This window comes from Sinohyriopsis cumingii, chromosome 14 (genome assembly GCF_028554795.1).
Source record: "Sinohyriopsis cumingii isolate HCF-2022 chromosome 14, ASM2855479v2, whole genome shotgun sequence".
Taxonomy (NCBI): domain Eukaryota; kingdom Metazoa; phylum Mollusca; class Bivalvia; order Unionida; family Unionidae; genus Sinohyriopsis; species Sinohyriopsis cumingii.
In genome coordinates, this window is record NC_142974.1 from 13,594,176 (window position 1) to 13,609,783 (window position 15,608).

General features: G+C 35.3%; 1 protein-coding gene across 3 annotated transcripts in view; it reads right to left on the reverse strand.

Moving 5' to 3' along the window:
* Positions 1-4,795: 4,795 nt before the first annotated feature.
* Positions 4,796-15,608, reverse strand: part of LOC149783283 (uncharacterized) — a 50,591-nt gene continuing 39,778 nt past the window's right edge. Inside the window, exons 1-2 of one of the 3 annotated variants that reach the window (XM_089931513.1) lie at positions 11,453-13,991; positions 4,796-4,862 (exon numbers count right to left, since the gene is read on the reverse strand). In XM_089931513.1, coding sequence (XP_089787639.1) covers positions 12,413-13,717 — 1,305 coding nt within the window. In that variant the 5' untranslated portion in view covers positions 13,718-13,991 and the 3' untranslated portion in view covers positions 4,796-4,862; positions 11,453-12,412. Of the gene's footprint in view, positions 4,863-9,554; positions 11,407-11,452; positions 13,992-15,608 lie in introns of those variants that run through there. The other 2 variants (XM_089931514.1, XR_016413583.1) reach the window with 2 other exon arrangements.

Below are 15,608 nucleotides of genomic sequence, written 5' to 3' on the forward strand. Positions count from 1 at the left end.
CTTTAAAATTTGTTTATATTAATAATCATTCTAACAATTAAATCGTATAAAATAAATTACATTATATGTTAATAAATTCCATGTTTAATACAAATTATGAATTTGTCTTATTGAGAAAAGACTTTACTGAATTTTGGAAATTGAAAAGGTAGTTTCAAGATTGAAACCTTAGAAAGGTGCTGGGCTTAATGGATTGAATGCAAATTATTGTCATCTCACCCATGAACTGTATTATTATTATTATTATTATTATTATTATTATTATTATATGTAAATAATAAATTAAAATAATCAGCTTGTAAAATAAAATTAAATCACAGGGTTGATGTAAAACTGTGAAGCAAGGTGTTTCTTGTGTGGAAAAACAAAACACAATGGCTCATTTGAAAAGCAATACACATTTCAGGGTCAGATGGACTGCCAATACCCAGACGAAACGAGCAAAATTCACAACTTTATCCTATCCTACTAACACTGCAAATCATAGTTATATTACTTTAATATTCATTTTTGCTATACTATTTTCTTTCAATTTCAGTCAGAGGCTGAAGGACACACGGTACTAATTATACGGAAGAACTGTGAACCAGTCTAGAAATGGGTGAAATAATACAGTATTTACGGGTTTGGTTGTCCATAATTGGTTAATAATGAAAATTAAAATTTTGGTATAAATTTCTTTCGAGAGCTTATCCTATATGTAATTTTAAAAAAATATAGACAAATTTCTACTGATGCAATTTTAGCATTCTTACAGGCTTGACTCAGGAATACTCAATAATGAAAGTAGCACCTGATTCATTTGGTGCAGAATCAATGTGTTTCATGCACATGTATGTAAACAAAATTCCGCGGCTCATATGGTGTTCTCCACACATAAGCTTGCACCAAAGTTGGATGTACATGGTTATTATAGGTCTCATCATCAGCACCCATAAATTTTAAGTTATTTAATTTTGAATAATATTGGAGTTGAATTATTACCGTGTGTCCTGAAAAGTCGAGACACAATTATCAAAATCACGAATATGTTTCTAGTTTGCTTATCATTCTAAGAAATGTACAAATTATTGCATAATAGTTCCTTGTCCTGTTATTAATAAGATGCTATCACAGCATTGACTAAACAAGGTACATACTAGCAAAATAGTGACCTGTATATATGGGCATCAATGACCGGATAGGTCTTATTTATGGCGACGAATAAACGAGTTCCCGTACTTAAGTGTTGCTTTTAGATTAACACTGAAACTTAATGTATCACGTATAAAAGGTGCAAAAGATATTAACGGCAGGATAAGATAGTGGCAGCAAAAAAAATATATATATTCGACTTGATACTTCAGGCTGCACAAACATCAAATACACAATAAATTTTTCTGTAATGTATTGATTCCCTTACCTCTTTTGCGTACGTTACGTCTGGTCACTTACCACAAAAAATTATTAGGTTACTTATATACAATGCCGACCTTCAAATATATATCTATCGATGTATGCATCTATCCATACCGCACATCGCAATGCAGATATGACGTTTTCAAACTCAGTTTCCTCTCTGGTGATTATATGCATTGTTCTAATTATTATTCTAAAGTCATACACGTGCAGGAGTTCAAAATAATTACGGTTTGTGTCATTATTATTGTAGCGGGAGAGGGATTTCCTGCCAAAGTCGCAAATAGTTATTCTTAGCACAACGAGAAATTCTTTATTTATGGCCAGCACACTAATTGAAATCTGAGTAAATTATGCTATTCTGGCTTTTCTCCTGATTATTTAAGGACATGCTAATTTAAAACATGTTTTGAATAACAGCTGGAGAATAAGTTAGGTATTATACCTTCCGAGTGACAATCTTCCCTCTGGGTGACGATCTTCAATGCGTCCATAACAAGAGAGGGGCTTTATATCCACAAGAACCAAGACGATTTACAAGCCTTTTATCGATTTATCGACGAGGACAGATTTCTTGCAGATATATTGGTAGCGTACAAAATGACGTCATAACGCATATGTGCATGCACCAATCCAGTTATACATGCACATACACAATAAGCACATATCCAAATATACAATTATGCATGCACGCGCAAATAGCCAATCTCCCCTGACCAAATAATGCTCGGTCAATAAAAGTGTAGGAGAAACATTTAGATTATCTATCTTTCTATTATAGTCACGTATGCATATTGTATTAGCGAGCATTTATTTGAGAAGATAGCTTGAATGGCATATGCTTTAAAACATTTTGCCAAATTATTTTCCGTCCATTATTACTATAATGATTTTCCTGGAAACAATGATTTTCTATATTTTAGAACAGTACATGAAAACCTCAAGGAAACGTTGGTTTGTCTCAGCTCATTATCACCTTTCCCGTTATTAAGATGATGGTGACATACATTTGTATTTTAAGTGATATCTCTATGTACTCTCAAATGAAAGTTAAAACTGAGTTTATCAGTGAGGGTGAATGTCAATATAGCTCGTCAGTTTGGATAACAAAGTTTATTTCATGTGTTAAAGAGATTCAGTATTACAAATATGTTCATTTACGCGCATAACACGAATGTCCAACCACTCCTCCTTTGATCGCTTAGTATTTACACACGAATGTCCAAACACTCTTCCTTTGATCGCTTAGTATTTACACACGAATGTCCAACCACTCCTCCTTTGATCGCTTAGTATTTACACACGAAAGTCCAAACACTCCTCCTTTGATCGCTTAGTATTTACACACGAATGTCCAAACACTCCTCCTTTGATCGCTTAGTATTTACACACGAATGTCCAAACACTCCTCCTTTGATCGCTTAGTATTTACACACGAATGTCCAAACACTCCACCTTTGATCGCTTAGTATTTACACACGAATGTCCAACACTCCTCCTTTGATCGCTTAGTATTTACACACGAAAGTCCAAACACTCCTCCTTTGATCGCTTAGTATTTACACACGAAATTCCAAACACTCCTCCTTTGATCGCTTAGTATTTACACACGAAAGTTCAAACACTCCTCCTTTGATCGCTTAGTATTTACACACGAATGTCCAAACAATCCTCCTTTGATCGCTTAGTATTTACACACGAATGTCAAAACACTCCTCCTTTGATCGCTTAGTATTTACACACGAAAGTCCAAACACTCCTCCTTTGATCGCTTAGCATTTACACACGAATATCCAACACTCCTCCTTTGATCGCTTAGTATTTACACACGAATGTCCAAACACTCCTCCTTTGATCGCTTAGTATTTACACACGAATGTCCAAGCACTCCTCCTTTGATCGCTTAGTATTTACACACGAATGTCCAAACACTCCTCCTTTGATCGCTTAGTATTTACACACGAAAGTCCAAACACTCCTCCTTTGATCGCTTAGTATTTACACACGAAAGTCCGAACACTCCTCCTTTGATCGCTTAGTATTTACACACGAATGTCCAAACAATCCTCCTTTGATCGCTTAGTATTTACACACGAATGTCAAAACACTCCTCCTTTGATCGCTTAGTATTTACACACGAAAGTCCAAACACTCCTCCTTTGATCGCTTAGCATTTACACACGAATATCCAAACACTCCTCCTTTGATCGCTTAGTATTTACACACGAAAGTCCAAACACTCCTCCTTTGATCGCTTAGTATTTACACACGAATGTCCAAACACTCCTCCTTTGATCGCTTAGTATTTACACACGAATGTCCAAGCACTCCTCCTTTGATCGCTTAGTATTTACACTTCATAAATTATCAACGCATCAAATAGTATGACTCTGCATACAACAGTACACATGAATTGCTTAAACACCAACGTTTGAAGAAAAGAAAAAAAAAAGCGTTGGACCTTTCACTCTTATTAATATTTTCCAACTTTCAGCAGGATGTGCGAAGATGCAAACTACATTTTGTTATATATCAACGTAAGGGATACAGCACGAAATGTTATGAGTTGGTACCTGAGGCATATCGAAAAGTTTGTTTTAGTTGTATCAAAAAAACTTGGGCGAATACATGTCGAATCTGCAGGGGAAAACTAACGTTTATGAAATTTTTATTATAAAGCGGCTTTCATTTAAGTGCAAACTATGGCAGTAGTACAACCACTGATCATTGTTGCAGTAAAGTCACGCGAAATAAACGCACGTAAAAAGTTAACATGCTCGGATAATTACTACAACTGCTGGTTGATTACTGACTGACTAGTTAGTTATGATCTACAACTGCTGGTAGATTACTGACCTGATGGCTAGTTAGTTACGATCTACATTGCTGGTTGATTACTGACCTGATGGCTAGTTAGTTATGATCCACAACTGCTGGTTGATTACTGACCTTATGGCTAGTTAGGTATGATCCACAACTGCTGGTTGATTACTGACCTGATGGCTAGTTAGTTATGATCTACATTGCTGTTTGATTACTGACCTGATGGCTAGTTAGTTATCATCTACAACAGCTGGTTGATTACTGACCTGATGGCTAAATAGTTATGATCCACAACTGCTGGTTGATTATTGACCTGATGACTAGTTAGTTATGAATTACAACTGCTGGTTGATTACTGACCTTATGGCTAGTTAGGTATGATCCACAACTGCTGGTTGATTACTGACCTGATGGCTAGTTAGTTATGATCTACATTGCTGTTTGATTACTGACCTGATGGCTAGTTAGTTATCATCTACAACAGCTGGTTGATTACTGACCTGATGGCTAAATAGTTATGATCCACAACTGCTGGTTGATTATTGACCTGATGACTAGTTAGTTATGAATTACAACTGCTGGTTGATTACTGACCTGATGGCTAGTTAGCTATGATCTACAACTGCTGGTTGATTACTGACCTGATGGCTAGTTTATAAATATAATACCTTCTTCAGAAAAAGAACAGTCCTTATGCATGGATATCTTAAGATGTCATTTTCAACTTCACACGAAATTCAAAGACCTTGAAGATTGCAATATGATATTAAATGACTTAGAAACACATTTTGCTGACGAATAAATTAATCTCAAGCAGACGGCTTACATTTATCAATTTCATTACCAGGTCAGCTGCTAGCAATGTAACTAATCAGAATTAAAGAATAGTTGAACATATTTAATACCACCTCAGGGAACTCTACGATACGATTACACGTGCTTGCGAGTTTAAAAACTGGTGTCCTTAAGTCCTGTATAATATATACCAACAAAAAGCATAAGAAGCCAAAGGTAAACGAATAGATCGATGAATATGCAATGATAAACCAGTCGAAAGCTAGACGGGTACCAAGTCTGAAAGATAAACTATGCATAGATGGCCACCAAAAAAGGAAGAAACGTGTGTCGTTAAATCAGAATAATGACAGAAAGGAGTTTGTTTTGTTATTGTTGTTGTTGTTTTTGAGGGTTTAACGCCATTTTTCACCACACGATAGGCTGGCTATACATTGCAGCCAGTATTAATGGTGGAGGAAGAACCCGGGGAAACCCCCTAAAAGAACCACGGACCTACGAGAACCTACTGGCAAGCTTTCTCACATACCCACATTGGCAGGATACGGGACCAGAACCCATGCAGACAGAGGTGACATGACAGTAACAGAGAGTGCTTTAGACCACTCGGCCACTGAGGGCCCCAGTCTGTTTTGTAGAAGTTAGTCATTCCTAACATGTAAGCACTAGCAAAACATTATTAAGTCTTATATGATCAATTTTACATCGTCGTTTTTTTCATAAAGTTTTCCTTCATTACTAATATCCATTTTTCACAAATTTAAATTAGCATATTAACATTTAGATTTGAGTTTGCAGATCGGTTTAACACTAGTCAGCCAAATTAGGTCGTCAACAAATATATTTCTCAATTACCTATCTTTGATTTGAACTTACATATCTCAAACGTGTTCCTGTATGAGACATCCCAACAGTGTCCCTTGGCAAACAATATCAATTCCGTACATGGGAACAATGGAGTCTCACGTAAAAAGACAGTAACTCCTGCCTAAAGGTTTTGTCGCAGAATCCATATATTACTGGATTTACCATGTTGTTCATGAAAAACGACCAGATACATGTATTGTATAGATACAGACCCCCAGGGGACAGAGAGACCATAAAGTATTTATTCATGAAATCCACAATCTGTAAATTTGAATGTGGTATGAAACTAGAGAAGAAAACCAACGTAATCATAAACATAATAAATGTTATCCTTCTTGTTTTATTTTCTTTTGTGCGCAAATTCGTTTTTCGTTTTGTTCTGTAGTGTTGGCAGATTCGATTAAAGTATCTTTCTTGTCACTCGCTATTCTTATATTATTCTCTGTCCTTTACCAAGGAAGATCACCGAACCCAATCTTCGTCTCGTGGTTTCAGTTTACACAAACGATCGCATCCCTTTCTGCGCCCTCCTGCGAACCATATGTTGACACTGGAGGACTTTCTATGTCTCCGCAAGATTCCTTACCTGAACTTATGGTCGATATTAGTGGGGACTTTGAATAATTCACTGCACTTCTAACGGTCTTATGTCTTACAATTTGGGCTCCAATCATGGCATAAAGAACACAAAGGACCGTGAAAGCTCCAAATACAAGAAACATTAGAAGGTTGAAGTAAAATTGATATGGGGTGTTCTTAAACCTATCTTCAGTCCAACATCGGACACGAATTATGTTAATTACATTAGTATTTTGTATGCTATAGCCGTACAAAACAGGGGCCGGCCATTTGCTTTCCATGAGGAATACATATCTTCCGATATCTGTTTGTGGCAATTACAAGCAGGCAAGAGCCGCGCTTGCGCACATGAAATAATTCAGAAACCGCAGGATCTTGCATGCTGCTATGGCATAAAATATTAAGGATATCGAAGATCGACCAAAATAAAAGACATCTCGAGTGAGCATGTGACTATGTCAAGTGCTCCAAGACATAAAATGAATACACTGTGATTTGATTGCTTTTTCCCGCACGAGAAGATCAAAATCACGTGCAACTTGTCTCCAAATAAAGTTGACATAAGAATGCCAACAAATATTGCCCCACCAGTGTTTGTTTTGGCTGCCGCATCATTGATTTCTTTCAGTTTTCTTCCTTAAAAAAAAGAACTTGCACGAACTGGATGAAGTAATGTCTATATATATATATATATATATATATATATATATATATATATATATATATATATATATATATAATTTGATACGAACATATCCAATATTTGCAACTAGGTAGGCAATATTCTGTGATAGATTTACCGTATGTTATTTTGTCTCAAGGTTTGTTGGCAGTGTATTCTATTTTGAAAGTATCGGGTATTATAAGGTAGCATGTCCAGAATAAGGAGGTGTCTTAGTCTCGAGGGAGGAAAAGATATGAGGAGAATGAACTGAGTAAACAATGAATAAATCAGCGAATGAATGAATAGGACACAGCCTGGCTACCAGTAATCGTGCTCTCTTAAAACATAAATCCCCAATACGACGGGAAGAAAAGGTCTTCTTCTCTTTAGCCTCGTCCTGATTACTTAAATCACGATGTCACAGACTAAGGTACAGACTGACCTACTTACCGTGCCAAAAATGAACTCACCGCACCACTGATCGTGATTAAGAATTAACTTCGATTGTTTTCTTGAAAGTACGTATGATTGGCGAATTTGCAATATTTTCGATAAACGTCTTTTACTTAAATAACCAACATGCAAATGATTTCTATGTAAAATATTTGTAGATAGATATATATAAAGATAGATAGACCGACGGACGTACAGATAGATAGATTACTAGATAGATAGATGAGTACACTCACACCCGAAGGTACCAATTACATGTTCATAACGCAGCTCAAACTGCGAGCTATACTTCATGCAAGGGAGACAAAACGGTAACGCTTAGTAGACAAAATGACGTTGCATTTAGTTACCTGGATTATAATTCCACTTTATGGTTAAAAATCACACCAAAATTGTCGCCAGATAAAAATGTTTATATTTAGGTGATACCAACTTTACAACCGGAGTTGAATTTATTTGTCATGCCCTTAACGTGTGACTTTAGTTCTAAAATGAATTGTTAGGTACGTTTTGAATTATTTTCATTATATAGCTTCGTACATTTCGGGGCTACCCGCCCCATTGCTAAAACAACTGATCATCGTTGCAGTAAATGCTCACGCAAAATAAAACGTGCAGAGTTAACATAAACGGTTACTCGCTGCTACTGGTACCACACTCTACTTGATGGCACGCCAGTTCCAATCGGGGCCCCGAGTGGCCGAGTGCTCTAATGCGTTCGCCGTTACGAATCACTGCCATCTCACCTCTGTCTGCGCCGGTTCGAGACTCAAATTCAGCCAATGTAGATATGTGAGAAAGCCTGCCAGTAGCTTCTCGTGGATCGGTGGTTCTTTCCGGGGTTTTCCAGGGTTCTTCCTCCACCATTAATACTGGCCGCCATATATAGCCTATCGTGTGCTGAAAAATGGCGTTGAAACAACAACAACAACCAGTTCCGATCCATCTCACAGTGGAACGAAATCGTTACTCCTAACAGGCATGCTCTATTTTACTTATTTCTGCAAGACAGGCGTGAAGCAAGTTTTACAAAAAATAGATTTTTATGTGGCGAATGCGGACAAAATGTCCGTCTGCTTATCAATAATTACAATTCCTTTTTCAGGAAAACCACAATCGTTGTGCCCGCATATCATCAACTCTTATTTTCATTGACACACGACAATCAATCAATTTGAAGAGTGCAATAAAACATTAAATAGTTTGGTAACCCATTTTTCTGCGGAATAAATTATTATCAAGCATATTTCTCACAATTTGTAATTTTCCACACAAGGTAAACTGCCAGAAACATACCTAAATTAAATTAACGATAAACAATATTCAACAGGACTGATTTTGAGGATGTTTATGTTGATTTAACTGTCGAATATCTCCCTGTAACCCACCCCGCTGACGTAACCATGATGACGCTTATATTCTTACAGTAAATCATCAATTGACGTACGTCATTTGTGGTTTGACTGTATCTGCCTTTAACCAGATTCAGGTACACACAAGCCGGCCATTCCTTAAAATGATTGATTCGCATGTACTTGATGGATATATATATATATATATATATATATATATATATATATATATATATATATATATATATATATATACATATATATATATATATATATATATATATATATATATATATATATATATATATATATATATATATATATATATATATATATATATATATAAGTAACGATCGTACCCAACATTTGTATGAAGACTTGCAGTGTCTTGGGATAAATATTTTATGAGAAATTTTGCCTCATAAACTCTAGGACAAGTTGTTTTCTATTTCAACAGAGAGAGAGAGAGAGAGAGAGAGAGAGAGAGAGAGAGAGAGAAAGAGAGAGAGAGAGAAAGGAAAAAGAGCTAAGTTCAATCCTCTTGAAAGATTTGTCACTTGATGAATATGTGGCCATATCTGGGGAATTGAAGGTACGGGATCGAGATGTAAAGACAGAAGCTGTTTGAGTTTCTGGCAAGCAAACTTTATTGAAATACTCAACAAATTACAGTCCAATATCAAACTACATAACCTTTAATTACGGAAATAAGAGATACATATAAAACTACGAAATTCCATCACTTACCAACATCATGCATTGTATAATTTCTGCTTTTTAAAATATAATAGAGATAGTCAAATATCGAATAAATTCACTTTTGCAAAAGAATCTAAAATTCAATATTTCAGACCAATATCGTATTTGAAGTATATTTTATTGAATTTATTATAAAATGTCAACGTATTAAACTCTATTAGTTAAAGAGTATTTAATTTCTAAATTAACTATTACTGAGTATGAAGTTAGTAGCGAACGCTGCTTTTACTATAATCAAAAATATAATTACAAATAAATATAAGTTCTTCAAACAATTAAACTTTCCAATACATTATATTAAAGAATAGTAAAGAAATATAAAAATAATCTCATGTTTAAACATACTGATGTTAGATTAGCATCTTAACACTAAAAATTCTTATAACACTAAAAATCCTTATATTATATGAAACATTGTGCATAGACCATAATCTTACCTGTAAAGACCGAAGCTGTTTGAGGTTCTGGCGAGCAAATTGGCGTGCCCTAGGGTTGGGGCCTTTTATATCAGTTTCATAGGTCCAAACCAAATATGGGCATGAGGCTAGCTCTTTGAGTTTACCGGAATCCTAAGGTGATGCTTCATGGTCTCTTACAGACTATTGTCTGGGTCTATGTACGTCATTAGACAGACAATTCTACAATGTCAGCGCGATTAGCAATAGCTTAGGAATATTTAGGCTTCCGCAATGTGGTACTTTACATGTAGTTTTCTGTTGTTGCTGACTTTAGGATACAAGGGAAACGTATGTATAAGACGGTTTGTACTTGTTCATAAGGACGCAATCTGTATTAAATAGTGTATAATTGCAATACCGAAATAAATAGATTATTAAAGTGTTGATATTATGACGTGGAGAAAACTGGCTGCTTCTATTTGGTCTCGTACTGGTTACATTCCTTCCCGAAGTCACGAACTAAACAGGTGTGTAGAGACTGACCTACTTTTTGTACTGGAAATGAATTCATTGCACCGCATATCATGATTCAAAATTAAATTCGATTCTTTTCTTAAAAGTAAATACGACTGGCGAATTTGCAATCTTTGCGATAAAATAATTATAAATAAACCACTAATATAAAAATAATGACAAAGTAAAATAAATTTACATCAATATACATATTATTACATATCAAACATGAATACACACCAAACAATTCCATTTGTATGTTCGTTGATCAAAATGGGCACTATAGTTTATGCAATGGAAACATAATGGTATGGCATAGTGGTTCATCTTCTGTCGTAGTATTACGTTATCTGGATTAATTCCACATCAACGTTAGAAATCACATCATCACCAGTGTCAAATACAAATTTTATGTTTACAGGGTACTCACCTTACTGCCGCAGTGGAACTAATTATTCGGGCCCGTACCTTGTGACTTTTGTTTTAAAATAAACTGTTTAAAGTACCTTTATGAAATTATTCATTTTATAGCGGCTTTCATTTAAGTGCAACCCGCTTCAGTGCTACAACCTATGATCATCATTGTAGTAAAGTCACGCAAAATAAACGCACATACAAAGTTAACATGCTCGGATAATTACTACAGCTGCTGTTTGATCACTGACCTGATGGCTAGTTAGTTATGATCTACAACTGTTGTTTGATTACTGACCTGATGGCTAGTTAGTTATGATCTACAACTGCTGGTTGATTACTGACCGGATGGCTAGTTAGTTATGATCTACACTGCTGGCTGATTACTGACCTGATGGCTAGTTAGTTATGATCTATATTGCTGGTTGATTACTGACCTGATGGCTAGTTAGTTATGATCTACATCGCAGCGAACGAAGCCATTACTCCAGATTGACATGCTTGATCTTTATTAATTCAGCGACACGTGCGAGAGTAAAGCTTAAATACAATATCATTTTGAACTTCATAGTACGAATACGGAGTAAATGCCCGTGTCCTGGTTTATAAATATAATACCTTCTTCAGAAAAAGAACAGTCCTTATGCATGGATATCTTAAGATGTCATTTTCAATTTCACAGGAAATTCAAAGACCTTGAAGAGTGCAATATGATATTAAATGATTTGGAAACACATTTTCCTGACGAATAAATTAGTCTCAAGCAGACGGCTTACATTTATCAATTTCATTACCAAGTCAGCTGCTAGCAATTTAACTAATCAGAGTTAAAGAAGAGTTGAACATATTTAATACCACCTCAGGGAACTCTACGATACGATTACACGTGCTTGCGAGTTTAAAAGTCCTGTATAAGATATACCAACAACAAGCATAAGAAGCCAAAGGTAAACGAATAGATCGATGAATATACAATGATAAACCAGTCGGAAGCTAGAGGGGTACCAAATCTGATAGATAATATATGCATAAATAGCCACCAAAAAAGGAAGAAACGTATGTCGTTAAATCAGAGTAAAGATAGAAAGGAGTTTATTTTGTTCAAGTTAGTCATTCCTAACATGTAAGCACTAACAAAACATTGTTACATATTATATGATCAATTCTGAATTGTCCTTCTTTCATACACATTTCTTTCATTACCAATATTCATTTTTCACAAATTTAAATTAGCATACTATAATTAAGGTTTGTATTTACAGATCGGTTTATTACGAGTCAGCCAGGTCAGGTCGTCCACAAATACATTTCTCAATTACCTATATTTGATTTCCACGTACATATCTCAAACGTTTTCCTCTATGAGACATACCTAAAGTGTCCCTTGGCAAACAATATCAATTCCGTACATGGGAACAACGGAATCTCCCGTAAAAAGACAATAATTCACGCCTGAATGTTTTGTCGCAGAATCCATATATAACTGGGTTAGCCATGTTGTTTATGAAAAACGACCAGATAAATGTATTGTATAGATACAAACCCGCAGGTGACAGAGAGACCAAAAAGTCTTTTGTTATGAAATCCACAATCTGTAAAATTAAATGTGGTATGAAGCTACAGAAGAAAACCAACGTAATCATAAACATAATAAATGTTATCCTTCTTGTTTTCTGTTCGTTTTTCGGCAAATTCGTTTTTTCATTTTGTCCTGTAGTTTTGATTAAGTTATCTTTTTTTTCGCTCCCCATTTTTAAACGATTCTCTGTGCTTTTCAAAGGAAAATCACCGAACCCAACCTTCATCTCACGGTTTGAATTAACACACACAATAGCATCCCTTTCTGAGCCTTCTTGCGAACCACCTGTTGAGTCTGTTGGATTTGCTACACCTCCGGATGATTCCTTGCTTGAACTTGTTGTCGCTGTTATTGGAGACTTGGAATAATGCAATGAACTTCTAACGGTCTTATGTCTTAAAATTTTGACTCCAGTAATGGCATAGAGAACACAGAGGACGGTGAAAGCTCCAAGTACAAGAAACATTAGGAGAAGGTTGAAGTAAAATTGATATGGGGTGTCCTTAAACTTATCATCAGTCCAACATCGGACACCAGTTATGTTATTTACATTAGTATTGTGTGTGCTATAGCCGTACAAGACAGGGACCGGCGATGATACCACTAATCCAATGGTCATCGCTACTCCGCATGACACTTTTGCAACGGTCTCCGTCATTTGCTTTCCATGAGGAATACATATCTTCCGATATCTCTCTGTGGCAATTACAAGCAGGACAAGAGCCGAGCTTGCGCACAGGAAATAATTCAGAAAACACAGGATCTTGCATGCTGCTGCGTCATAAGACATTAATGGATATCGAAGATTGAGCAAAGTACAGGGCATCCCGACTGAACATGCGACCATGTCAAGTGCTCCAAGACATAAAATGAATACCCTGTAATTTGATTGCTTTTTCCTGAACGAGTAGATCAAAATCACGTGCAAGTTGCCTACAAATCCAATCAACATAAGAATGCCAATAAATATTGACCCACCAGTGTGTGTTTTGGCTACCGCATCATTGATTTCTTCCAGTGTTTGATATTCCCCACTGTAATTCATGGATCTCGCATCATGTGGTACCCTAGATGTTACGTTTTCTTCGAAGGTTGCATAACTGTCTCGATTTACTGAAGCCATTTATCCTCAATTTAGAAATCAAAGAACAGTTAACAACTTCACTCTTTTTGTATATCCGCCTCAATCGTAATGTAATATGTTGGATGTGTCTTTTCTTAATGCGAAGTGAATATAATCTCAGTTAGACTCAAAATATGTCTGCAATTATCAACACCAAACAACCTTGATCCAATGTGTTAGGGTTCTTAGTAGCCTGTTGCACGCGGTTGCAAGGTTATATGAGTGACGAACTTAATAAGTCTGTTTTATATCAGCCAATGACGTACAAATGCACATCATTCTCTTATTATGTATGATCGTTTAACCCGAAATTAAAGTTGATGGTAATGTATAGACGGAGTCCTTTTCAGGTCTACAGAAGTAATAAAAAATTAGACAATTTAGTACAATGACGCATACAATATCTCGTACAAATCATTATATAGGAAACACAGTATACAATGAAGATGCATTCTGTCTTATGTCTGTATACAGTCAGGTATAAGACACACACACACACATAAACTTGGATGTATGTAGTTTAGTTAATTTCAGACTTTAAAGAAAATATTAATAAACCTTATCTTGCGCAACGAGGATTTAAGGGGATTTATGCCGAACATATATTGATCGTATCTAGTTATTATGTCAAGTATATCATTATTTTGTCAGCTATTGTTGCCATACACGTAAAATATGTCAGTTTCAAATCTGGGATAGAGGGAAGAATTTTATATATTGGAGAATGCATTAATTTGGTGGGTAATAATAGTTGACTAGCAGTATACACTACATACTAAATAAATGTAATGGTTTGGTTGTCTCGTAGCCAGTAATGTGTGTTCTTGAAAAGGAATCTAATCAGAGAAACAAAAAAGGAACTATTCAAGCACTTTTAAAAACATATTTCCTACAATGCAATAAATACAAAAGCAGCCTTTGTTATTATTGACGACGTTCCGCCACATGAATTTGTAATAACTATGAACGAACTAAATATGTTCCACCCTCTGGAACAAAAGGGGTGTGCTACAACGTTTGAAGACACTTTAATTTAATATGCTGTCACAAGCCACTGATGACAAGAAGGATATGAAGAAGGAAGAGTCATTTTTTCTTCCTCCTGCATTGCTAATTGTTTCTCGAATATATGTTGAACGGCTACCACGAAACACTGAGTCTCAATGAGAAATAGTTGGGATTTTCCAATGTTTAGTTATCATATTTGTTTCAAATAATCAAACGAAAGAAATAAAGACAATAAAGCTGTAAAAAATTATTATAAAGAACGAAATAAAGAAAATTGCAAGGGATAATATATTTAGGCGCTAATTTTAGCCATATAGTAAATTGCACAGCGGTATTATAGCAAAATTAAACGAATCTAGGCTTTTGTTTTTGTGTATTCGAGCGACACTTTGCAACGCTATAATAATTTGATTGGTTACGTGACCTGAGAGTGAGGATGCAAAATACGAAATATGTACGGTATAAATTTACTATAACCTTTCTAGATCCATAATCGTGAAATTAATGATTAAAGAATTTTTAACTAAATTATGGTTTTTAGATCAACGTTTAAAGCTAGGTAAGTTCATCGACATGACGAAATACACTTACAAAGACAACACAGGCACTTTAACTAAAGACTTTAAAAAAGAAAATATCTACATTTTGATTAATTTGTTCCTTGCAAAATGAATGAAACAATATTACAATACGGTTGAAATCGCTACAAATATTATCTACATTCCTTTCCGACATCATGTTCCTACAATAAATAAAATCGATCCATAGGTAATCAAACCCCAATTTAAATTAAAAGCAATTAACAGACTCACTATGTACAATATAAAACTAAAGTTGCAAAGAAATAATAGTGCCCATATTTTCCCTAGTTATCGAATTGTTG